The sequence below is a fragment of the Eucyclogobius newberryi genome, unplaced genomic scaffold (assembly GCF_026437365.1).
Source record: "Eucyclogobius newberryi isolate DKJ021-1_F unplaced genomic scaffold, fEucNew1.0.hap1 SCAF_4, whole genome shotgun sequence".
Classification (NCBI taxonomy): domain Eukaryota; kingdom Metazoa; phylum Chordata; class Actinopteri; order Gobiiformes; family Gobiidae; genus Eucyclogobius; species Eucyclogobius newberryi.
In genome coordinates, this window is record NW_027316056.1 from 6,197,098 (window position 1) to 6,217,256 (window position 20,159).

The 20,159-nt window shown below is 39.5% G+C and overlaps 1 protein-coding gene across 1 annotated transcript; it reads left to right on the forward strand.

Annotated features, from left to right (window-relative positions):
• Positions 1–10,832: 10,832 nt before the first annotated feature.
• On the forward strand, positions 10,833–19,458 carry LOC140377786 (uncharacterized). The gene is made up of 3 exons (XM_072463353.1): positions 10,833–11,083; positions 15,121–15,504; positions 18,560–19,458. The coding sequence occupies exons 1-3, from the start codon at positions 10,924–10,926 to the stop codon at positions 19,294–19,296; spliced, it is 1,281 nt and encodes a 426-aa protein (XP_072319454.1). The 5' UTR covers positions 10,833–10,923; the 3' UTR covers positions 19,297–19,458.
• Positions 19,459–20,159: the final 701 nt, after the last annotated feature.

Genomic DNA, 20,159 nt, shown 5'->3' on the forward strand with positions numbered 1-20,159 from the left:
AAAAGCTACTAATCACACAACAGACGCAAAAAAAAAATCTTGTTTATTCCTGTTTTTGTTGTTTTTCTTTCTTTATCGGGTCGATGTGGGCAAATGTTACAAGGCTGGTTTTCAGCAGGGGGGCGACAACAAATAATTCAAAGGCCCGAAAATACATATTTAACCATCACAGGGACTTACAACGACATGCAATAAGGGGAAATGTTACTCAGTTCTGCTTTAAATAGAAATGGTCTCAGACTCAACTTCCCCTCAGTTTACAACAGCCTCACGAGACCTTATCAGAAATCAAATCAGTCAAATGCTCATGAGGCACTTGAAAGCTCTTGAAATGTGGAGATGGCTGAACTTCAACATGTTTCAATGACCCAAGCTGGAAGAGATGAAGCTGTCAGACTTTATACAAGGAAAGGTGAAGTTGTCAATTGTTGGGCAGAACCAATCAGAGCTCAGGAACGCTGCTGCTCAAACCTGCTCCAATAGATAAAGAAATTAAATACTTAAGAATCATAGGAATACAGGAGGTTTTGTTCAGACATTAGACTACATTACGTCAATAATTAAAGCATTTGTGATTTGCTAAGGACAATTCCAATTCACTGTTTCTTATTTTTTCAACTCCAAATATTATGCTACTATAAAATAAACTTCTAATCTTTTACTAAACGTAACAACGTTTACCTGTTTTCACTCAGATCCGCTAGACACAGGAGCTATGGCACTGACCATGCACCATCTCTGTGAGGTCATCTGTTTTGTATTTGATGTAAAGTTGTCTAAAATTTGAGAACTTGATTAACAAAAACTAAAATTCAAATTTTTAAGATCCAACTTTATGGGCCCAGTTGAACCACAGACATTAGGCAACGAATGCACAAGAAGTAAGGGAAATGTGTCCTCTGCATTTGGCCCAGGCCCGGAGCCCATCTCCAGGTCCGGGTCTCGTCTTGTCAGAACTTTAGTGGGAGGATTTGGTTGATGGGGTATACCAGGGGTGGGCAAACTACGGCCCGCGGGCCATATCCGGCCCGCGGGCCTTTCTATCCGGACCGCCAAGCTTGTCCAAGTAATATTTATATATTATAAATATATATATATTTTTTTTTGCCCTGATCTGTCTACACTTGTATCCTTAATAAATATGACGTGGAATGAATTAAATAATAGATTCAATAGCCTATATTTGACAGAAAAGGGATATTTTATTTGATAATAAATTTTTGGATTTTTTTTTTTTCACACCAATGATGGCGGGCCGGCCCTCCGCTACAGGCCTGGATTCGAATATGGTCCTCGGAGGAAAATAATTGCCCACCCCTGGGGTAAACCCATCCAGAACCTTCTTGCTGTGAGGCAAAAGCCGCTCATTCACCGGAGGACATAAAAGAAGAATGTAGGTTTTACTTCAGCACAAATCCAAACTGATGTGGAATTAATTTTGTAAATTGATTTTGTTTTTATTTTATTTAAAATCAATTTGTGTCTTCATCTATATGAAACCAATGCAAACCAGACCAGAGCAAAGTGTTGCCATGCCAACAGCTCACCAGTGTAACATCCTGGGTCTTGAAGGGTGAAACTCTATAATTATATCCAGGCAGCCCACACAGTCTCATTTTGACACTAAGAGCTACTTTCACATTAATCTAACCTGGGGCAAAACAAATTTTACTTTTACATGAAAAAAGTGGATTCGGCCTCCAATATTTGGCAAAAGCCGGTTTCTTCTCAGTGATTGGTCAAATATAGTGGGTGTGTCCATGTTTCAGCCGAGAGCTCAGGGTTCTCACTCCTGGGGCCAGGGGCCCCTTATCGCTGTGGAAATATTCCCTACAATGGCATTACTATCATTACTATAAAAATCACAAATTCAAACCAATGTGTACAAACACATTTTATGAAAAGATTTACTTGTAATATTCACCTCTGTGAATTTACTACAAGTAAATACTAGTAAGTAAGTAAGTAAATAAGAGTTGTATTTTAGCTTTTTACTTTGACTCCATCACATTTTCTAAAAAAGTACAAACTAAATACTTTTGTGGAGGAGTTTTCCATGTCTTTTGTCCCATTTAAAGCCTCATATGAAGCTTACAGAGATGGGAATTGTGCAGATGTTACAAGAGGAGTCAACTATTTTATTTTTATTTGAAGCCACAATTGAAAATGATTTCCAAAAAAACCCTACAGCAAATACTTCAGTACCTTAACTTAAGTAATAAATGCACCGAGCTAATTGTATTGGAGTCATATCTTTACTCACGTCATAAAAAAGAGTGTTATCAGTGGGACGGACACTCGGGACGATGTGTTCGGGACGATGTGTTCGGGACGATGAGTCATCACAAACAGCCTGGCAACAAAAAACACCTGGAGAGGAATGAACGGGAAATGACCACTCGCTTCTCTGCAGCTGAAAGAAGTCCTTGTCAGTAAACCTGACTCCGTCCTTTTCATCCCCGGCTTCTTCTAGATTAGACAAGATATCACTTTAATAATCCAGAAGGAACGCCATTAAAGCTATTAAAAGACCTATGAATAAAGTGTGTAAAAGACAACATTTTAACTATAAAGTACTACTGAATATATAACTGCAACATCAGATAACATCAGCTTGTATGAGGAATGGATGTTGTGACTTTTCAAGAATAAAAAATCCAAAAACCCTATAAATTATTATATTTTTATCACTGACCATTTTATAGAGCAATGTATTACTTATTTGAGCAATTGAACCTGTTTTTATGGGTAACTTTGCGCCCCACATTGACTTCAGTCCTAACTGTTCTACTCCACTTTACGTTTGCCGTTCAACCTAGTGATGATTTATGTAACGTTTGACAAGTCACCAAATGGGAATTATCTCTGTGTCTGAGTCCAAAGATAGAATCAAACGTTTCTGTCCTGTGATTTTGTATTTTCCCCACAAACTGCCACTCGACCGATGTAAAACTATGATGAATATTTATTACAGGTATTATCCCACCAAATAGTCATAATTAGAAGATAAAAAAGAGAACCTGTCTTATCTGGCGATAATGACTTTTTTGATGCTATTTCTCTCTCAGCTGGGATTGTGAGAGATATTTAAGTTTATTTGCATAAATTCAGGTTGTTGTGCTTCTGTACATCACTCATGGTTAAGAGACAAGTTTAATTCCATGTTTATTCTCATGAATTCCTATATACTATTCCTGTTAATTCTCAATTAAAGTGTATATGACATGTTCTTCTGTTTTTCTATTTATGACTTAGTTTGTTGGGATAGAACCTGTGGTAAATATTGATCATAGTTTTACTTCTGTTAAGTTGTAGTTTGTGGAGACATTTTCAAAAAGAGTTTAAAATGACAGGAAGTACAGCTGAGTTCTAAAACTGAATCCCTCTGTGATGTCATCCATGTGCGACGTAGCATTGAAAACACAGAAGACGCTTGACACTTTTCAGACAGTTTAAACGATCATCCAACAAATTAAAGGTGTTTGATGGTATTACTGTTTGTCAAACTGTTGTGTCATTTATATGGATTTTGGCTCTTGTTTTCAGTATGGTTGCTAAGTAACTGGAATTACCTCTACCTATGTCATATTTGCTGCCCATGTCCAACCAGGAAGTACAATTTTAAACTTTATAAAATTGGTCAAACTGGGGACAAATGGGCAAAATGTTTAGTCAAATATTATTGTGTTCACTACATTTTAGTGAAATCTTGCGTCAAACCTGTCATATGGACTTTAAATGTTCTTTTCTTTCTTGCAGAAGAAAAAAGAAAACGCTCACTCCGGCACTTTCTGTCTCTGAAGTTGAGCGCTACATAATGAGATGGCTTCACTTGGCCGCAGATCAAGAAGGAGGCAGGAGACTAGTCCTGGTCTAGTTTTAATTCTGCCTCATTTTACGGCCCTTATCCTCATCCTGCCTTTTCATTTTCATAACTTGTCATTTATGCAGTCACGCTGTGTCTTGTGTTTGCCCAGGGCTTTAGCAGGTAATACAGTTTACTCAGTCAAACAGTATTGTGATGATATTCAGTGAAATAATACTTGAATGTAAATGTAATTTTGTCTAAATCAGTTGTATCAAAATCATAATACAAATGAAAAGTTTTGAAAATAATGTATTCAACTTAAATTTAAAAATAAGCTATGACTCATCAATACATAGCGAGACAAAAAACATAACTAACAATCAGACAACCCAAATATTAGATGTTATTTTTTGGTGTGTTTAAGTGGTCCCCCCATTTACCAGCACTAGGCAGAATCCGTGAAGTAGTCTGCATTATTTTCTTTTATAATTTTAAAAAATGTTTTAAGGTTGCAAGACCCCAGACTACACACTTTATACACTTTTCAGGCATTAGCATTTCCAAACATTTCTCTCTTGTTTAAATACTCTTGTGGCATGATCAGGTGGTACTATATGTGTTTAATTACTTAACTATTACAGCGAGACCACAACAATTAGTCAGCAGCAATCACATCGGAGCGTTAACCAAAGCGGTGCCAGGTGACAGGCCACGGCACTGAACCACAGAAACTATATTATGAGTAAAACTACACGATCAAATCTTATTAACAGAGGACGATAACTACCTGGAGAGTGGAGGTACGTGGAGCAACACCCTAGGACCAAGGAAGTGCATAGGTCAGAGAATGAATGACAAACGGATGCGCTTTTTCTTGGTCAACGGCCATAGTGATTAGCCAATAGGAAAAGCCCCAAGTGGCATAGTCTGCCCGCAGACCATACTGCCACACTCTCAAAGTACAAACCTTCCTAGAAAAATACAGTAGCCTATTATAGAACCAAAGAGCAAGAGACAATTCCTGAACTAAGAGAGGTCCCAGATGATCTTTGGGCCAAAAGCCCAACCAATGTAGGCTCAATTTTAAATTGTCAACCTGTGGTGATCACCCAAAAATCTGATGCACACCCCTGTAGACCATAATACCCTCTGCGCATAGAGGCAGTTGAGGGTACTACACCAGTGTCAGAAGCATCGAGAGAGGCAGGAGTGATTGTCCCCTGCGAATCTAAGGAAGTGCGAAGCCCCATTTTTCCAGTTAAAAAAGCAGGTGAAACTGGGGCACCGGAAAGAAAATGTGTTTCACAAATGATTAAAAAGCATTAAACAAAGTTGTGGAATCAGTCGCAGCTGTGGTTCCTAACCCATACACAATCTTATCTCAAGTTCCTCAGGCAAAATAATTTTTACAGTTGTGGACCTGACTAATGCTTTTTCTTCTGGCCAAGTTCACCAGGACTCACAGTTTTGGCTCACGTTTGAATTCCAAGAACAGGCTCTTGACCCTGACCAAACTCTGTCGGGGGTTTATTCACTCTCCAACGTCATTGGCCCCTTTACAACTATCACCAGGCACCTCTTAATCACAATATGTGGATAATAACCTCTTGTGTGCTCCAACTGAGGACCAACTTAAACTGGACCTGCTCTCCCATGGTCGTGACCATACATCGAAAGGGGGGATTTGTGTTGCTGTCACACAGAATTGGTGCGAGGGTAAGAAATTCTGTCTACTGTTTGTCGACATATCAAGGCTTTCCCATGTAAACAAGCCTCAAGCAATGCAGAGGTCAAAGCTCTCATCACAGAGATTGTCCCCCAATGGAACATCCCGGAAAAAAATCTCAAGTGACAATGGTACCGTTGAGGAGGTGGGCCAGATTTTGGGTATTGATCTTCCAAACACACTTCATACCATCTACAATCAGCAGAAATTGCTGAACGTGAGAACAGGACAATGGAATCTAAACTGACAAAAATTGGTGAGAAAACAGGACTGTCCTGGGTTAAAGCTCTTCCTCTTACCCTCATATATATGCACAAAAAAAATATATGCACATGCGGGTCTGCCCTGCAACCCCGATTATGTAAGTGATTCAGATGATGATTCCATTTACAGAGGAGTTTTGTAGACAATAAAGGGCCACAATAATAATCCAGACCATAGGCACAAAGGCTTTGTTCTTTTGAACTTATTATTATTATTATTATTATTATTATTATTATTATTATTATAGTTTTATTTTATACTTTTGTCTAGTTTTTTGTTATATTTTCCTCATTGACCCTGCACCTGTATACCAAATGTGAGACTGATTTTAATTTATTTTAGTTTCTATTTTTCAGAACATCAGCTTGTTTATGGTTTATTGATGTATTGATATTTTATTCTTATTTTCATTGCTGATGTAGGATTAACAAGGAAACTGGGTTCTTTTATTATCATGAGAGCCCAGGCCCAGTTTTGGTTTCACACTGGGGCACTGTTTTTCAAAGAACAGAAAGAAATGCGAATTGATTTAATGCAAATGTTATCACTTGTCTCTTTCCTTGGGCCTTTGTTTCCTTATACCTGTGCCATTTGCCCCTCTTCCTGTAAGACCTGCAAGTAAAGAAATGTAAATGTTTCTATTGAAGTGGGTCATGTGACCACCTGGCTGACCTGTAAACTATAAAATTAACGTGAATCCCTTGGTGGGGACCAGAGCAATGAAGGAGCAGACAGACATGTGGACGAATTGTTTTATTTTATTTCTTGATGATCGTTAAGAGAAACAAACAAACAAAACTTCCAGATGATCTTGATCCTGAAGGTCTGAAAACACAAAATCATTCACTTTCAGCTTTAAACTCACAGGTTTTACTTCTTTTCTCATTTACACAACGCTTTAAACGTGAGTCCAAAAATAACTTCTACATTTCTTCATAGAATTTTGTAAGAAATACCTCCAATGATTTGCTATATTTTAGATCTGATCTCAGTTTCCTCTACAAAAGTACAAACTGACCTCAGATCAACTGGTTCAGGGTCCACCTCCATCGGCTCCTCCTGCTCATGTCGTCTGTGAGGCAGAGGAAGAGTTACATGTGTGTGTGTGTGTGTGTGTGTGTGTGTGTGTGTGTGTGTAAAATACAGTGTGTGACACAAAGACACACTGTATTTAGGCCTGTCCTTGTGTCGTGTGAAGCACAAACTGACCTCAAATCAGCTGGTTTAGGGTCCACCTCCATCGGCTCCTCCTGCTCATGTTGTCTGTGAGGCAGAGGAAGAGTTACATATGCGTGTGAAATACAATGTGTGACACAAAGACACACTTGTATTTAGCCCTCTCCTTGTGTCGTGTGAAGCACAAACTGACCTCAGACCAGCAGGAGGTGGTCCAGCTGAAGATGGACCAGCTGAAGATTGACCAGCAGAACTTGTCACCTTGGTCTTCTGTAACTAAAGTTAGACACAGATGAAAGAGCCTGAGGCTGAGGAGAGGGGGCCCTGAGGCTGAGGAGAGGGGCCCTGAGGCTGAGGAGAGGGGCCCTGAGAGTGAGGAGAGGGGCCCTGAGGCTGAGAGTGAGGAGAGGTGCCTTGAGAGTGAGGAGAGGGAACCTGAGAGTGAGGAGAGGGGCCCTGAGGCTGAGAGTGAGGAGAGGTGCCTTGAGAGTGAGGAGAGGGAACCTGAGAGTGAGGAGAGGGGCCCTGAGGCTGAGAGTGAGGAGAGTGGCCCGGAGAGTGAGAAGAGGGGCCCTGAGGCTGAGAGTGAGGAGAGTGGCCCTGAGAGTGAGAAGAGGGGCCCTGAGGCTGAGTGAGGAGAGGGGCCCTGAGGCTGAGAGTGAGGAGAGGGGCCCTGAGGCTGAGAGTGAGGAGAGGGGCCCTGAGGCTGAGAGTGAGGAGAGGGGCCTTGAGAGTGAGAAGAGGGACCTTGAGAGTGAGGAGAGGGGCCCTGAGGTCATTTCAATGAGATTCACTCAAACTTTCATCCCAACTTTATTAAAAGTCCCTGCTGAGACGTTTTGTATAATCTCAAAGGACCTAATTATTTGCATTAGTTTGAACGGGGTCAGCCCTATGTTCCCCGAGACCTGGGTTAGGGTTTGGGCTGGTGTTAGGGTTATATGCTGCTAAATTATATGCTATAAAACCATACCTTTATGCACAACTTTTGGGGACGTGAAACCTGAACAAGTGGCCTAGGCTATAATTAGCATAGTTCCCCCCGTTCATAGAAAAGGTACATAAGTACGCAGTTTGAACCCATTTTCTTTTATGGTTTGTAAATTGTAAGAGAAACAAAATTGCAGCAAAAATGGCCTCAAAGCAGTCTAAGTCTAATTCAAGGAAAACACAAGATAGTTTAGTTGACGGAGAATCGCGTCTCTAGTATGCGTGTGCGACGCAGAACGCATCAAATCTACACCCGTTTAGCTGCACTTAACTACACATAACTAAACATCATACCAGTCAATCCGCATCCCCAAATTCATAGTCTTATGGTTAGTTTAGCAAGTTTGGTATAGCATTTGTTTGTTACCCACCATTTTAGCTTCTGCTTGTCATACAGATATGAATGGGTCAGTCTCGCGAGAAAGTCTCACCCAAAAAATTCATATACATTTAAAAAAAAAAATTAAATAAGAATAATAAAATCATACATGGTTTTACTTAGTTTATCTTATACATGTCTCAAAGTGGCAATTATTTTTTTTTATTCTCATTTCTGCAACTCGTCTAATTCAAAATATGAGTATCCACATTATTTATTTTAAATTGGTTATCACAAAAAAAACAAAAAAGTTAGGTAATTGCTATGAAAAAATTGTTGCGGAAAAAGATAATATCTATTATAATAAAATGTAATAATTTATTATTTTATAATTGTTTTGGTTGCCCTATATATGAAAAAGATAATTTGAAATGTTCCAAATTTAGTTTTTCTCCCTTGTTTGAGACATTTTTAGAGTGTTATGGTAATGAGATTTTCAGAATATTTTTTTTTGGAAGACTAAGCTTTAAACCAGGATAAAATGTTTTTGAAATAAACAAAAAAATATGTTCACACATAATTCAGACTTTGTTAATCATAGTTTGAAAATCATTTCTTTGATATATGTTGAATAAAGTCATGTTTGAAGAGAATGAGACAGAATTTCTTGAGACTGACCTGAATAAGATTCTACTCGTTGAAGTTAAACATCTTCTGAAGTCCAAACATGTCCATGGGTTCGTGTCTCCACAGTGTAAAGACAGTATAATTTGAGGCTGAAATGACCTGGAAAAGTATCTTCCATTATTTGTTAAACTACAAATAATTTTTCGGACTGAAAATCCAAAAGCCAACATCTTCAACCCCAGTGTCCTCCAGATACAGCACAGAGCAAGAAATACTAGATCACTCCAGCTGAGAACCTTTCTGTCCAGTATAACATGTAATTTTCTGTCCGTCGAGTCATCTGTGGCGACTGAATGGTCAGTGTCACTGTTGATATAGTCAAATATATTTGAATACTGTATAGTTCCTTTCATTTCTGAGTCCGAACTGGCTCAGACACGTGTCAAAATAATCTCATTTTTTAAATTTAATTTTTTTGGGATGAGTCTTGGTGTTGAAAGTTCAAATATGGCTAAGATATTAACAGTCTTACTTTGCTTTTACTATTGCCCTATCTGTTTTTTCTAATGATAAAATAAGAGGTCATTTTCTACGTCACTTATTGCGCTTGTTTCTTTCAGGTTGTATTCATAAAATGTTCTGGGGTCATTTAGAAAACCATCCTCTCAGCGAGTGTTTGGACCAGAGCATTTATTTCTTTATATAAATGAGGCTCTTCTCTATGTGGGGTCAAAGTAATAAAAATTAAACTGAACTATGTTTGATGTAAAACATCAATCATTGAAAGTAAATGTGTTAATATTGTTGTTGTGAATCGTTCGACCTGGTTAATTTTGATGTCCTAATCACGTAATTGTCATCAAATGTAATAGTTTTTTATCATTTAACATTACATTTTCATCATTCATCTTTTGTGTCTCAACCATTCATCTGATCAGAGCTTTTGCATCCTCACCATTGGCCATATGGCCCTCTAACCTCTAACCACACCAACAATTCAGGCATTCAACATTTCCATACTAGAATAAGTGGGTACAGTATTATGAAAATAAATGCATATTGTTGTACTAAAATTAATCATTGCTCATTGTTTCCAAAGAAAAGGCTCCTGGTATATTAAGACCAATGGCCATACTGACAATTAATCCATATCCATATGATGAAGAATGTCACAGTCAAAATAAAATATTCTTTGCCATTAATTTAATTGAATAACATCATGGACAGAGTGCAGAACAAGCAGTGCAAATGCAGGGCAATGTTAGAGATTGCCAAGTGACATGTGTTTTCTATAATGTTCACGAGTCCAACAGCAGAGGTCTTGTGGCGAGAGGGCCTGGTTTGAAGGGATAGTAACCTCCTGCCCGAGAGAGCGGCTATAGTCTGTGTCCAGGGTGATGAGGGTCCAGGTCAGAGGTCACGTCACTTCTCAGCAGAGTGCTTAATGCACTGCAGTCTGTGTCTGGCAGAGACTACACAGTGATGGAGGAAATAAGGAGCTGATGGTCTGCTGCCACTTGAGGCAAGTAAAGAGATTTAGACGTTTTAAAGAAATAACATTAGGCAACCAGGAGGGTACTTAAAGTGGGAAACTAAATTTAGGGGCTACTTGACACACACACACAAATATATAATTTAGAAACTAAAATCATATTAAAATACATGAATTCCCCGATATGATAATAAGACCAAACATCCTTGGAAGTCTGGTTACATGGTATTACACTGTACCACTGTGTTTTTGTTTATTGATTCATAATTTAGTTTTGTGTGTATTCATTTGGCTAAAAACTAAAATTATACAGACAGAACTAATTTCACTAATTAAAAACACACTATTTCTATTAAAACAGAAACTTTTCTGTTTTTGTATCGGATCTATTCGAAGTCCGTCCACAGGAGGCGCTGTTCCGAAGCTCACATCCGGGAAAAGACTTTGTTGTTAGCATCGTGAAGCTAATGTCGGAGCTAACCGGAGCTAACGCCGCAGAACGTGTGAACAATCTGTGAAAAATGTCGTATAAAAACCAGGCTTTGAGGAATATGGTGGTGGAGAGGCTCGCCGTCGCCGCAGATGAGATTTTTGCGCTTTTTGAACGGACGTTTGCGGAATATGAACAGGAGGTTTTGCGGTCTAAATTGTTACAGGAAACTCGAGTGGAGCTGTTGCCAGGTGCGTGGCGTTCAATGGAGCTTTGTGCTGCTTTTAGCTTTATTGATCGGACTCTACAATGTCCATCCTCATAAACCTTTTAGACGTTTGTGCACGAACACATTTTAAATTGCTAAATGGAGGCAAAAGGGAAGTGGAACATAATTTCAGAATTCAATGGAGAAACCGCGATTAACCTCAGAATATCTCACAAATGAAATATCTTGGTCGTTATGGCACATTTGAACACATTTACTATTGTATTTGACGACATTTGTTTATTTAATTGGCGATTTCGATGATACTTTGCATTGTTAGGAAGTCAAAACACAGATGTTTAGTTTTTACTGGACAAATACTTAAAGAAATGTTGGGCCCACAACTGTTTTTTTCATCTTATCTACAAACATATTCTCTTCTTTACCACAGACTATACTTACGTTTTTTCCCCATTCTTTTTTAATAGAAAAGCAAACTAACTGACATTTCTACCTTTAGGCCTGGTGTTGGTTAATCATTGGAAGTGTTATATGGTCCCTGCTGTAGTGTTTTCAAACGTATTTATTATCTGCTTTTGTAGAGTTGACTTTAAACTCTCTTTAATGGCACTGCACTCAAACTCTTTGGACAAACAACAAACATTGACTTAATTTAATCAGACACAAATCCAGTGTTACGTTTGTGCTAAATGTTTTGTGTTTCTCTTTCTACATTCCCACACCAAAGAAATACATGAAATGAAAAGGTTATTGTTTCAGGATGTAGTTACTAGGTATATAAACCTTTAGTTGCAGTTAGTTTTTAATTATTTTTTTTTGCTTCGAATATAATTATTTTCTAAAAATGTATATTAAATAAAATGGGTCAAAATCTGTACGACAGTAGCTCAAAATTCATGAAAAACAAAATGTGTGTTACACTCCAGGAAAAGCAACTACAGTGAGTGACATCAGAGACCAAACCAGTTATTCCAGTCCAAAACAAAGACATACTAGAAGTAAACAGAGAACTAAACCATGTTTGAACAAAGAGAAAGACGAAACCAGGCCCAGTCCAGCACTAAACCAGTGCTAAACCAGCACTAAACCAGCACTAAACCAGCACTAACCCAGCGCTAAACCAGTGCTAACCCAGCACTAACCCAGCACTAACCCAGCACTAACCCAGTGCTAACCCAGCACTAACCCAGCACTAAACCAGCACTAACCCAGCACTAACCCAGCACTAACCCAGCACTAAACCAGCACTAACCCAGCACTAACCCAGCACTAACCCAGCACTAAACCAGCACTAACCCAGCACTAACCCAGCACTAACCCAGCACTAAACCAGCACTAACCCAGCACTAACCCAGCACTAACCCAGCACTAACCCAGCACTAACCCAGTGCTAACCCAGCACTAAACCAGCACTAACCCAGTGCTAACCCAGCACTAAACCAGCACTAACCCAGCACTAACCCAGCACTAACCCAGCACTAACCCAGCGCTAACCCAGCACTAACCCAGCACTAACCCAGCACTAACCCAGCGCTAAACCAGCACTAAACCAGCACTAAACCAGCACTAAACCAGCGCTAAACAAGTGCTAACCCAGCACTAAACCAGCACTAACCCAGCACTAACCCAGCACTAACCCAGCGCTAAACCAGCGCTAAACCAGCGCTAAACCAGCACTAAACCAGCGCTAAACAAGTGCTAACCCAGCACTAACCCAGCACTAAACCAGCACTAACCCAGCACTAACCCAGCACTAAACCAGCGCTAACCCAGCGCTAAACCAGCACTAAACCAGCGCTAAACCAGCGCTAAACCAGCGCTAACCCAGCACTAAACCAGCGCTAACCCAGCGCTAAACCAGCACTAAACCAGCACTAAACCAGCGCTAAACCAGCGCTAACCCAGCACTAAACAAGCACTAACCCAGCACTAAACAAGCACTAACCCAGCACTAAACCAGCACTAAACCAGCGCTAAACCAGCACTAAACCAGCGCTAAACCAGCACTAAACCCGTACTATGTCATTTATTCTATTTGGAATGAACTACAGATCAGTCGAGTAATTATTTAGCTGCTCTATTCAACGTGGATGTAACAATATCTCTGTATGATATTATCACATAATGCAGCTCATTATATTTATTGTTAAGTCTGTTGATACATATACTTACTGACATTTTCTTAAGGATTAAAATATCAAGTATTACATTAATTACATTTCATTCTTCATGTTGTCTTCACTGAAATGGAGCAAAGGATCATGGTCAATGTAGTTCCCTGTGTGTTTTGCTGTTGCTGCCACTAGGGCTGGGTGACATGGTGATACAAATGTTATTGTGACAATCTGCTTTCTTAATCATATTGTCATTCTCTATTTAATGCAGCTGTTTGCTTTGTCGTGCTTTTAGTGAGTGACAGCTGGATTTAACCAATCATGGTGAAGTGTGAATTATCAGAAGAAGCAGATGACTTTATTTACCTCTTAAAAACAAGAGGTTTTAATATTTCAATCAAAACCAATGATATTCCACTAGTTTTGGAAATCAGCTGGTTCTACCTTTGTTAAGAGGAGGTGATCCAGTAGTTCTGACTAATTATAGGCCAATAATATCAAACTGATGTGTTTGAATGAACATTCTGGAATCTCTTGTTTGTGATCAGTTGAAAGAGTTCCTGTACTCTCATGACCTCCTCTCCAGATTTCAATCGGGCGCCAGAAAAAACCCCACAGTACTATCACTGGTACTATGAAGGTAGCCAATTATATTATCGTGGCTCTTGATTAGCAACAGTACTGTGCTTCACTTTTTATAGATCTGTCAAAAGCTTTCGACCATGTTGTTTTAAAAAAACTGATTACAGTCACATGGTTCTCAAGTTATCTGAATAACGGGACTCGGTGTGTTAATAATGAGGCTCCCTGCTCTGATTTGTTGTTGTCCACAAGGGCATCCCCTTGTGGACAACAACAAAGGGCTCAGTGTTGGGGCCCCTCCTATTTATCTTGTACATCAATGACTTGGGTCAATGTTTCTGATGCTAATATGCATTTTTATACTGACAGTTATTTACTGCTATGGATCATCTCAGGCCATTGAAACTGCAGAAAGCTTTTGTAGCTTTGCAGCGTTCACTTCGTCTGTTAAAACTAGTCCTCAATGCAGACCAAACTAAGCTAATGTTGTTTTCAAACTTTAAGAATGTGCCTCAGTCTGTTCCACTCGTGTCCACTCTTGAGAGGAACGTCATAGAAGTGCTTCATGAATACAAATATCTCAGTGTCTTTATTGATGACTCCCTGAAAACTGAGGTTCATTACTAACTGTAGAGCCACGACACATCACGAGTGGGATGGCCTTCTCTGGCCACTAGGAGACAGGGACATGCTTTATTTACTGCCTCGTACATGTGTACTTTGATCACACATGTTTAATTGTTTTTCCTTACGATCAAACGATCAGCTGTTGCTCGTTGTTCCTTCCGCGCAATCAGAGCCGAGGAAGAAAGTCTTCGGCTCCTTTTGCTCTGAGCAAGTTGCAGAAAGACTGGAATGGAGTTCTGGTCCTGGTCCTTCAATACATTTAAATGCCTCACTTTTTGCCTTCTGGTTAAAAAAAATTAAATATATGTTTTGTATTATTATAATAATAATAATTACTAAATAACAGTAAATCTCTTGACTCTATCAAACCTGTTCCACCGTAATTAAATAATCTGTTCCTAATATTTTGGCCAAAACAAACATTTGCTATAGAATTAACCACCAATATAATGTAATATTAGTGTTGCAATGCCAAAGTACAGGGACGGCAATAGAATAATTACTATTTATTTATTTATTTTTTATTAATCTGGTAAAAACCCATTGAGATCGAGACTTCTTTTATAGGGGTGACCTGGGGCAAGGGGCATAAAAGGTCATAAAATCTTAATCAAATAAAAAATGATACCTTTGAATAAACTTAATTATAAAAATGTTAAGTATAATTGTAATACATTTAAGATACATATGTCATCAACCTGATGTTAACCATGTCGCTCTTTGTTCTTACTTACAGTTGTCCTTCCTGCACTAGCGTCTCCAGATTTGCACCAAAGTCCTGAACAGATCGAAAAGGAACATACTCTGCCTGTCAAAAAAGAGGAGGAACCATCGGTCGAGGCCCCATTCACGTCTTTGCCACTGAAATCTGAAGAAAACATCGACAAATCTGATTTTATTCAACAAGAACCGGACGAGGAGAAAAGCACGAAGACGATTAAAAAGTCATACGAAGAAGAGGAGCCAGGCTGCAGCTCGGATTTCCATTTGGAGAACAACGAACGACATTACAGCTGTTCAGACACAGACGATTCTGAGGACTGGGAACCGTTAACCAAGAGATCAACCAAAAGTGATGGACAAGATTCTGATTTAGTTCTTATAGAGGACTCAAATACAGGTAGAGACGATGAAAACGAACTTCTGTCTTTCTCGAACTTTTCTGACGACGCAAACGCCTATTTTAACCTGTCTGTTCCTCATATGACAGACGATGAGGGTTACAGGTGCTCAGTTTGCAGTAAATATTTCAAGCAGAGAAGTCATTTGAAGCGGCACATGCGCTGTCACTCCTCCGAGCCGATCTCGTGTTCCATTTGTAGCAAAGAATTCACGCAGAAAGCTCATTTGAAGCGGCACATGCATTCTCACTCGGAGGAGAAGTCTTTCAGCTGCCCAGAGTGCGGTTTGAGGCTAAAGCAGCAGCACAACATGCACCGGCACATCTCTGCCGTTCACAGGCGCGAGAAACCGTTCAGCTGTTTATTCTGTCAGAAAGCGTTTGCCCAAAAGAGCGATTTTATCATCCACATGAGGACGCACACGGGAGAGAAGCCGTTCGTCTGCACGCACTGTAGGAAAGGCTTCCGCGTCCGAGCCTCTCTCAATAAACACATACTAAAGAGTCACGCAGGCGTTCAGAGCAGAGCAAGTTTGATGGACTGAGAGAGACAGATGTGGTTTAGTTGGATTAAAATCACTTTAAAGGACACATATTATGCTGAAAGGACTTTTTGGAGCTTTTAAACATATTCTAACATCGCTCCCTCATCAAAAACATTGTGTATTTAGATTCATTCACACTTAAGGCACAGAAATGAATCACAAAATGTGCTTTATTTTTTTTTTTTTTTACATTAATGTCGAGACTAAGAGATCTGGAGGTCTCCTCTGCTGCTTTTAAGTAAATCATCACAGACTCATTCATTAAAACATTGACGCCTCACTGAGAGAAAGTAAGGTGCTTTCAATACATACATTTAAAGTTCTGAAAATGCTAAATTAAAGATGCAAGTTTAAAAGATGATAGCGTTACAAATAATGCATAAATGTGTCCTTTAATGTAATATCAAACAAGCCACAAATGAATATTTAGAAAATATCTGATCTATTAGTTATTAACAGAACTATTGTTAAATGAAAATCGTTTTTAAAAACCTGTGTCGCTCCATGTTCGAGTGGAAAGCCCCCGTGTGCTCCACGTAAGCAACACGCAGCAGCATGAGTTCATATCAGGCTCTTGACAGTGCTGCACGTCCTTGTCCTCATCCACATTTCACGCTATACTGTCCTGTCTTATAAAGAAAATAATCTTCTAAATGTTTCCTTTTTAGAAAAAAAAATTACTTTACATAAAACGAGGGTGTAGTATGTGGTACACTGCCCTGACCAAAAAAGAGTCACCACCTGGATTTAACTGAGCGGGACCTTCCTGTTGGATAACTACTGCATGGGTGGGTGTCTTTCAGTATTTAACCCCGGAGATCTTTTAATATTGCAGAATCTTATTGAAACAAAGCCAGAGTGAATATATGTTGTGGTCAAAGCTAAACCAACCACATATTCCAGCGTGTGACCCTTTTTTCCTGTGGTGACTTTTTTTGGTCAGGCAGTATATTTCATTCGGCAAAAGATAGTTTATAACATCAATTGAAAAATTACCAAAATATTCACAATCCGATTACCATAACGACTTCCTTTCCGTCTAACAGTATAAACTTTATTGTGAAGGCTAAAAAGAATGTTGTAATATGGCTTGACATTTTTGCACCAAAATTAGCACTGATGTGAAACAGTTGCTTTTTCATTGCCGCTTTTAGTTTGTGAACATTTCGGTCATGTGTATTCAAGAAAAGACCATTAAACGTGTGAATTGAAGTTGTAAGAATGTGATTTGTGCCTTTTGATTCTGAATCTGAACTGTCGATGTGATTGTTAAACGAGGATGAAGTTCTGTTCTGCTCTTCAAATCTCACTGGTGTATGGGTATTTCACTATATTTTAGTCTAAATATGTAAATAGGGGCGGGCGATCTCCCTGTAATCTGCCAATCAGGAGAGCTGGACCTCTGTTCAAGGCTCAAACTTTCACCCACACACTCAGCCTCTAGCCACGTTTCAACTGGTTCCCTTTGGAGTGGATCAGGGCTGGGACATAAAGTGTCTCGTCTTTGTTCGACGCCTGCTTAAATGGACTGTGAACCATACCAGTCCATTTAAGCAATCCAAACCTGGCCGTGAGCCTTCTAGCTTTCGGCTTCCAGAATGCTTTTGAGCGAGATGATTGGATAAGAAAGAACAAAGACGCCGGTAGAAACAAGGCCGGCAAAAAGCGGATAGAAACAGAAAGGAACAATTTACCACCAAATGCTGACTTGATCTTGTGATAAAGCATCGTATTCCCTCGTATATGTTGAGCCCACAGGCTTAGCAAAACAAAGCTAGCAAAGCACGTTATTAACGTGGGGCACTCCCTTTGTCAAGACCCAAAATATGATATTTCCATTGAATAATGCATTTAACATTATCCAAAGCCAATGCATTACATAACGAGAGGTTCAAATGAGAGTAGAGGCTTTGCAGAGTCAAATAAATGCAGAAAAAGCAGTTCCTGTTTACTTTAGCCACGTCTCACAGACACAAACTTGGAATTACTTTTTGTGAATTGCTCAGAGCAGTCTTGTAATTAAGATGTATAATTCAGGTACAATTTTGATTTGATTTATTAAGAAACTATTTGTTATGTTTGAGTGACGCCAGTTGCTCACGCAGCAGAGCCAGGCCTCGAACATTAAAAGAACTGTTCCAAAGCGTGAGCAAACCAGTCTGGGGGGGTAGGACCAGTGGAAATGTGGCTTCTGTCTTGCAGTGGCAGTTGGACTTAACCAATCAAATGGAAATGTGAACGCTCAGAAGAAGCAGATGGCTTCAGCTTCCTCTTGAACATCAATGCAAAGTCTGTGAACTATTCTCTCTTCTAAATATACTCTATTGCCCACCCCTATTCACGGGTTTCTGTCTCATGCTTCCTATTATCGACACCATTTTGGGGACTTTTAACCTTTCAAAAGACCAACTGTTTAGTTTCGAATTATCATGGCATCTATCCTTATGTTTCCCTCCTTTTGAAACCCGTGAATATCCAAAGACGTGAGTTCTCGCCTCTGTGTCCTGCAGATGTCTCACTGGTGAAACGTGAAGAGGAGAAACCAGGCTGCAGCTCTAATCCAACGAACCTCCCACCACAAAGTAATGCACAAACTCCACACGGCTCCTCTGACACGTCTGAACTGGAATCTTCTGAGCGAAAACCCACAGAAACGGAAACTAACGGACAGACGCCAAATCCAGCCTCTAAAAAACTCGACCCTAAACAACTCAAATGCTCAGAATGTGGGAAACAGTTCAAACGTGCGGCTTATTTACGCAAACACATGTTGTACCACAGTAACCCGACCCGGTGTGAGATCTGCAACAAGACTTTCCCGTTCAAATCGCAACTAACCGCTCATGTAAGAAGTCACACCAAGGAAAAACCCTTCTGCTGTTCCTTGTGCAAGCGAAAGTTCAGTCAAAACTATTACCTGAACAGACACATGAAAAACCACACTGACGAGAAACCATTCAGTTGTACAGACTGCGGCGTGCAGTTCAAGCAGCAGTACAACTTGACTCGCCACTTCGCGGCAATTCACAAAGGTGAGAAAAAGTTCAGCTGTCAGGTTTGTAAAAAGGCGTTTGCACAGAAACAGGATTGTACAAGTCACATGAATATTCATTCAGAGGATAAACCTTTCAGCTGCTCGGCTTGTGGGAAAATGTTTGGGGATAGAAGTTATCTGAGGAAACACTTGAGGATGCATAAGAGACAAAAGCAAAAGGCAACCTTGATTTATTGTAAAATGGATCATTAAAAAGCAGAGCAGACAGTAAAGGGGACAACATGCTCATTTTAGACTCTTCTTCAGGTGTTTATTTTTTAACTATAACATAAGTAGATCATCATTTTACACATTGTTCAATGTAAACAGCTACTTATTTTAACAACAATATATTATGATCTATAACGGCTTAATAATAATAAATGTGGATCCATTGACTTGACTCCTGTTCAAAACTGATAAGCCCCGCCTCCACAGTGATAAGTGATTATTTTTTGTTGGGACAGTGCGTATAAATGAACATGAATGAAATGGAGGATTGGGCATGGGCTAATTTTCATCCGTTGTCCCACATTCACTCTCACAACACTCTCATTATACTCTAGCACACTATTGTACATGGTTTCAGTGGTAGGGGAAACCGGAGCAGACACAGGGATAATATGCAAACTCTACACAGAAAGGCCCCGCCCTTCTAGCTGGATTTGAATGTAGCAGCAGCTTGTCATTTACATGTTTTCAAAAGTGGCTACATGACATTTTAAAACCCGGCATGTTTCATTCAGACTCACACTTATTACAGGGATGTGGGCGGGGATAGGGGGTAGGAAAAACAGGACTTTTCTGAGCATTCGAGCCTCAGTTGCAGGTCAAACCTAAATTATTAAAACCTGCAAGATTCAATCAAAAATACAACTTTGAGTAAACTAATGATGAGGAGAAAAAAAACTGAATATGTAAAATAATGGGTTGTCTTTTGTACTCAGAAAATATCTGTCTTCACCTACCCCCTATCCACGCCCACATCCCTGAACTTAGTTGCGATGATCTAAAACAGTGTGATGATAATGAAAAAAGTCTAATACATTTATAGGCTAATAAATGCCTAATAATCC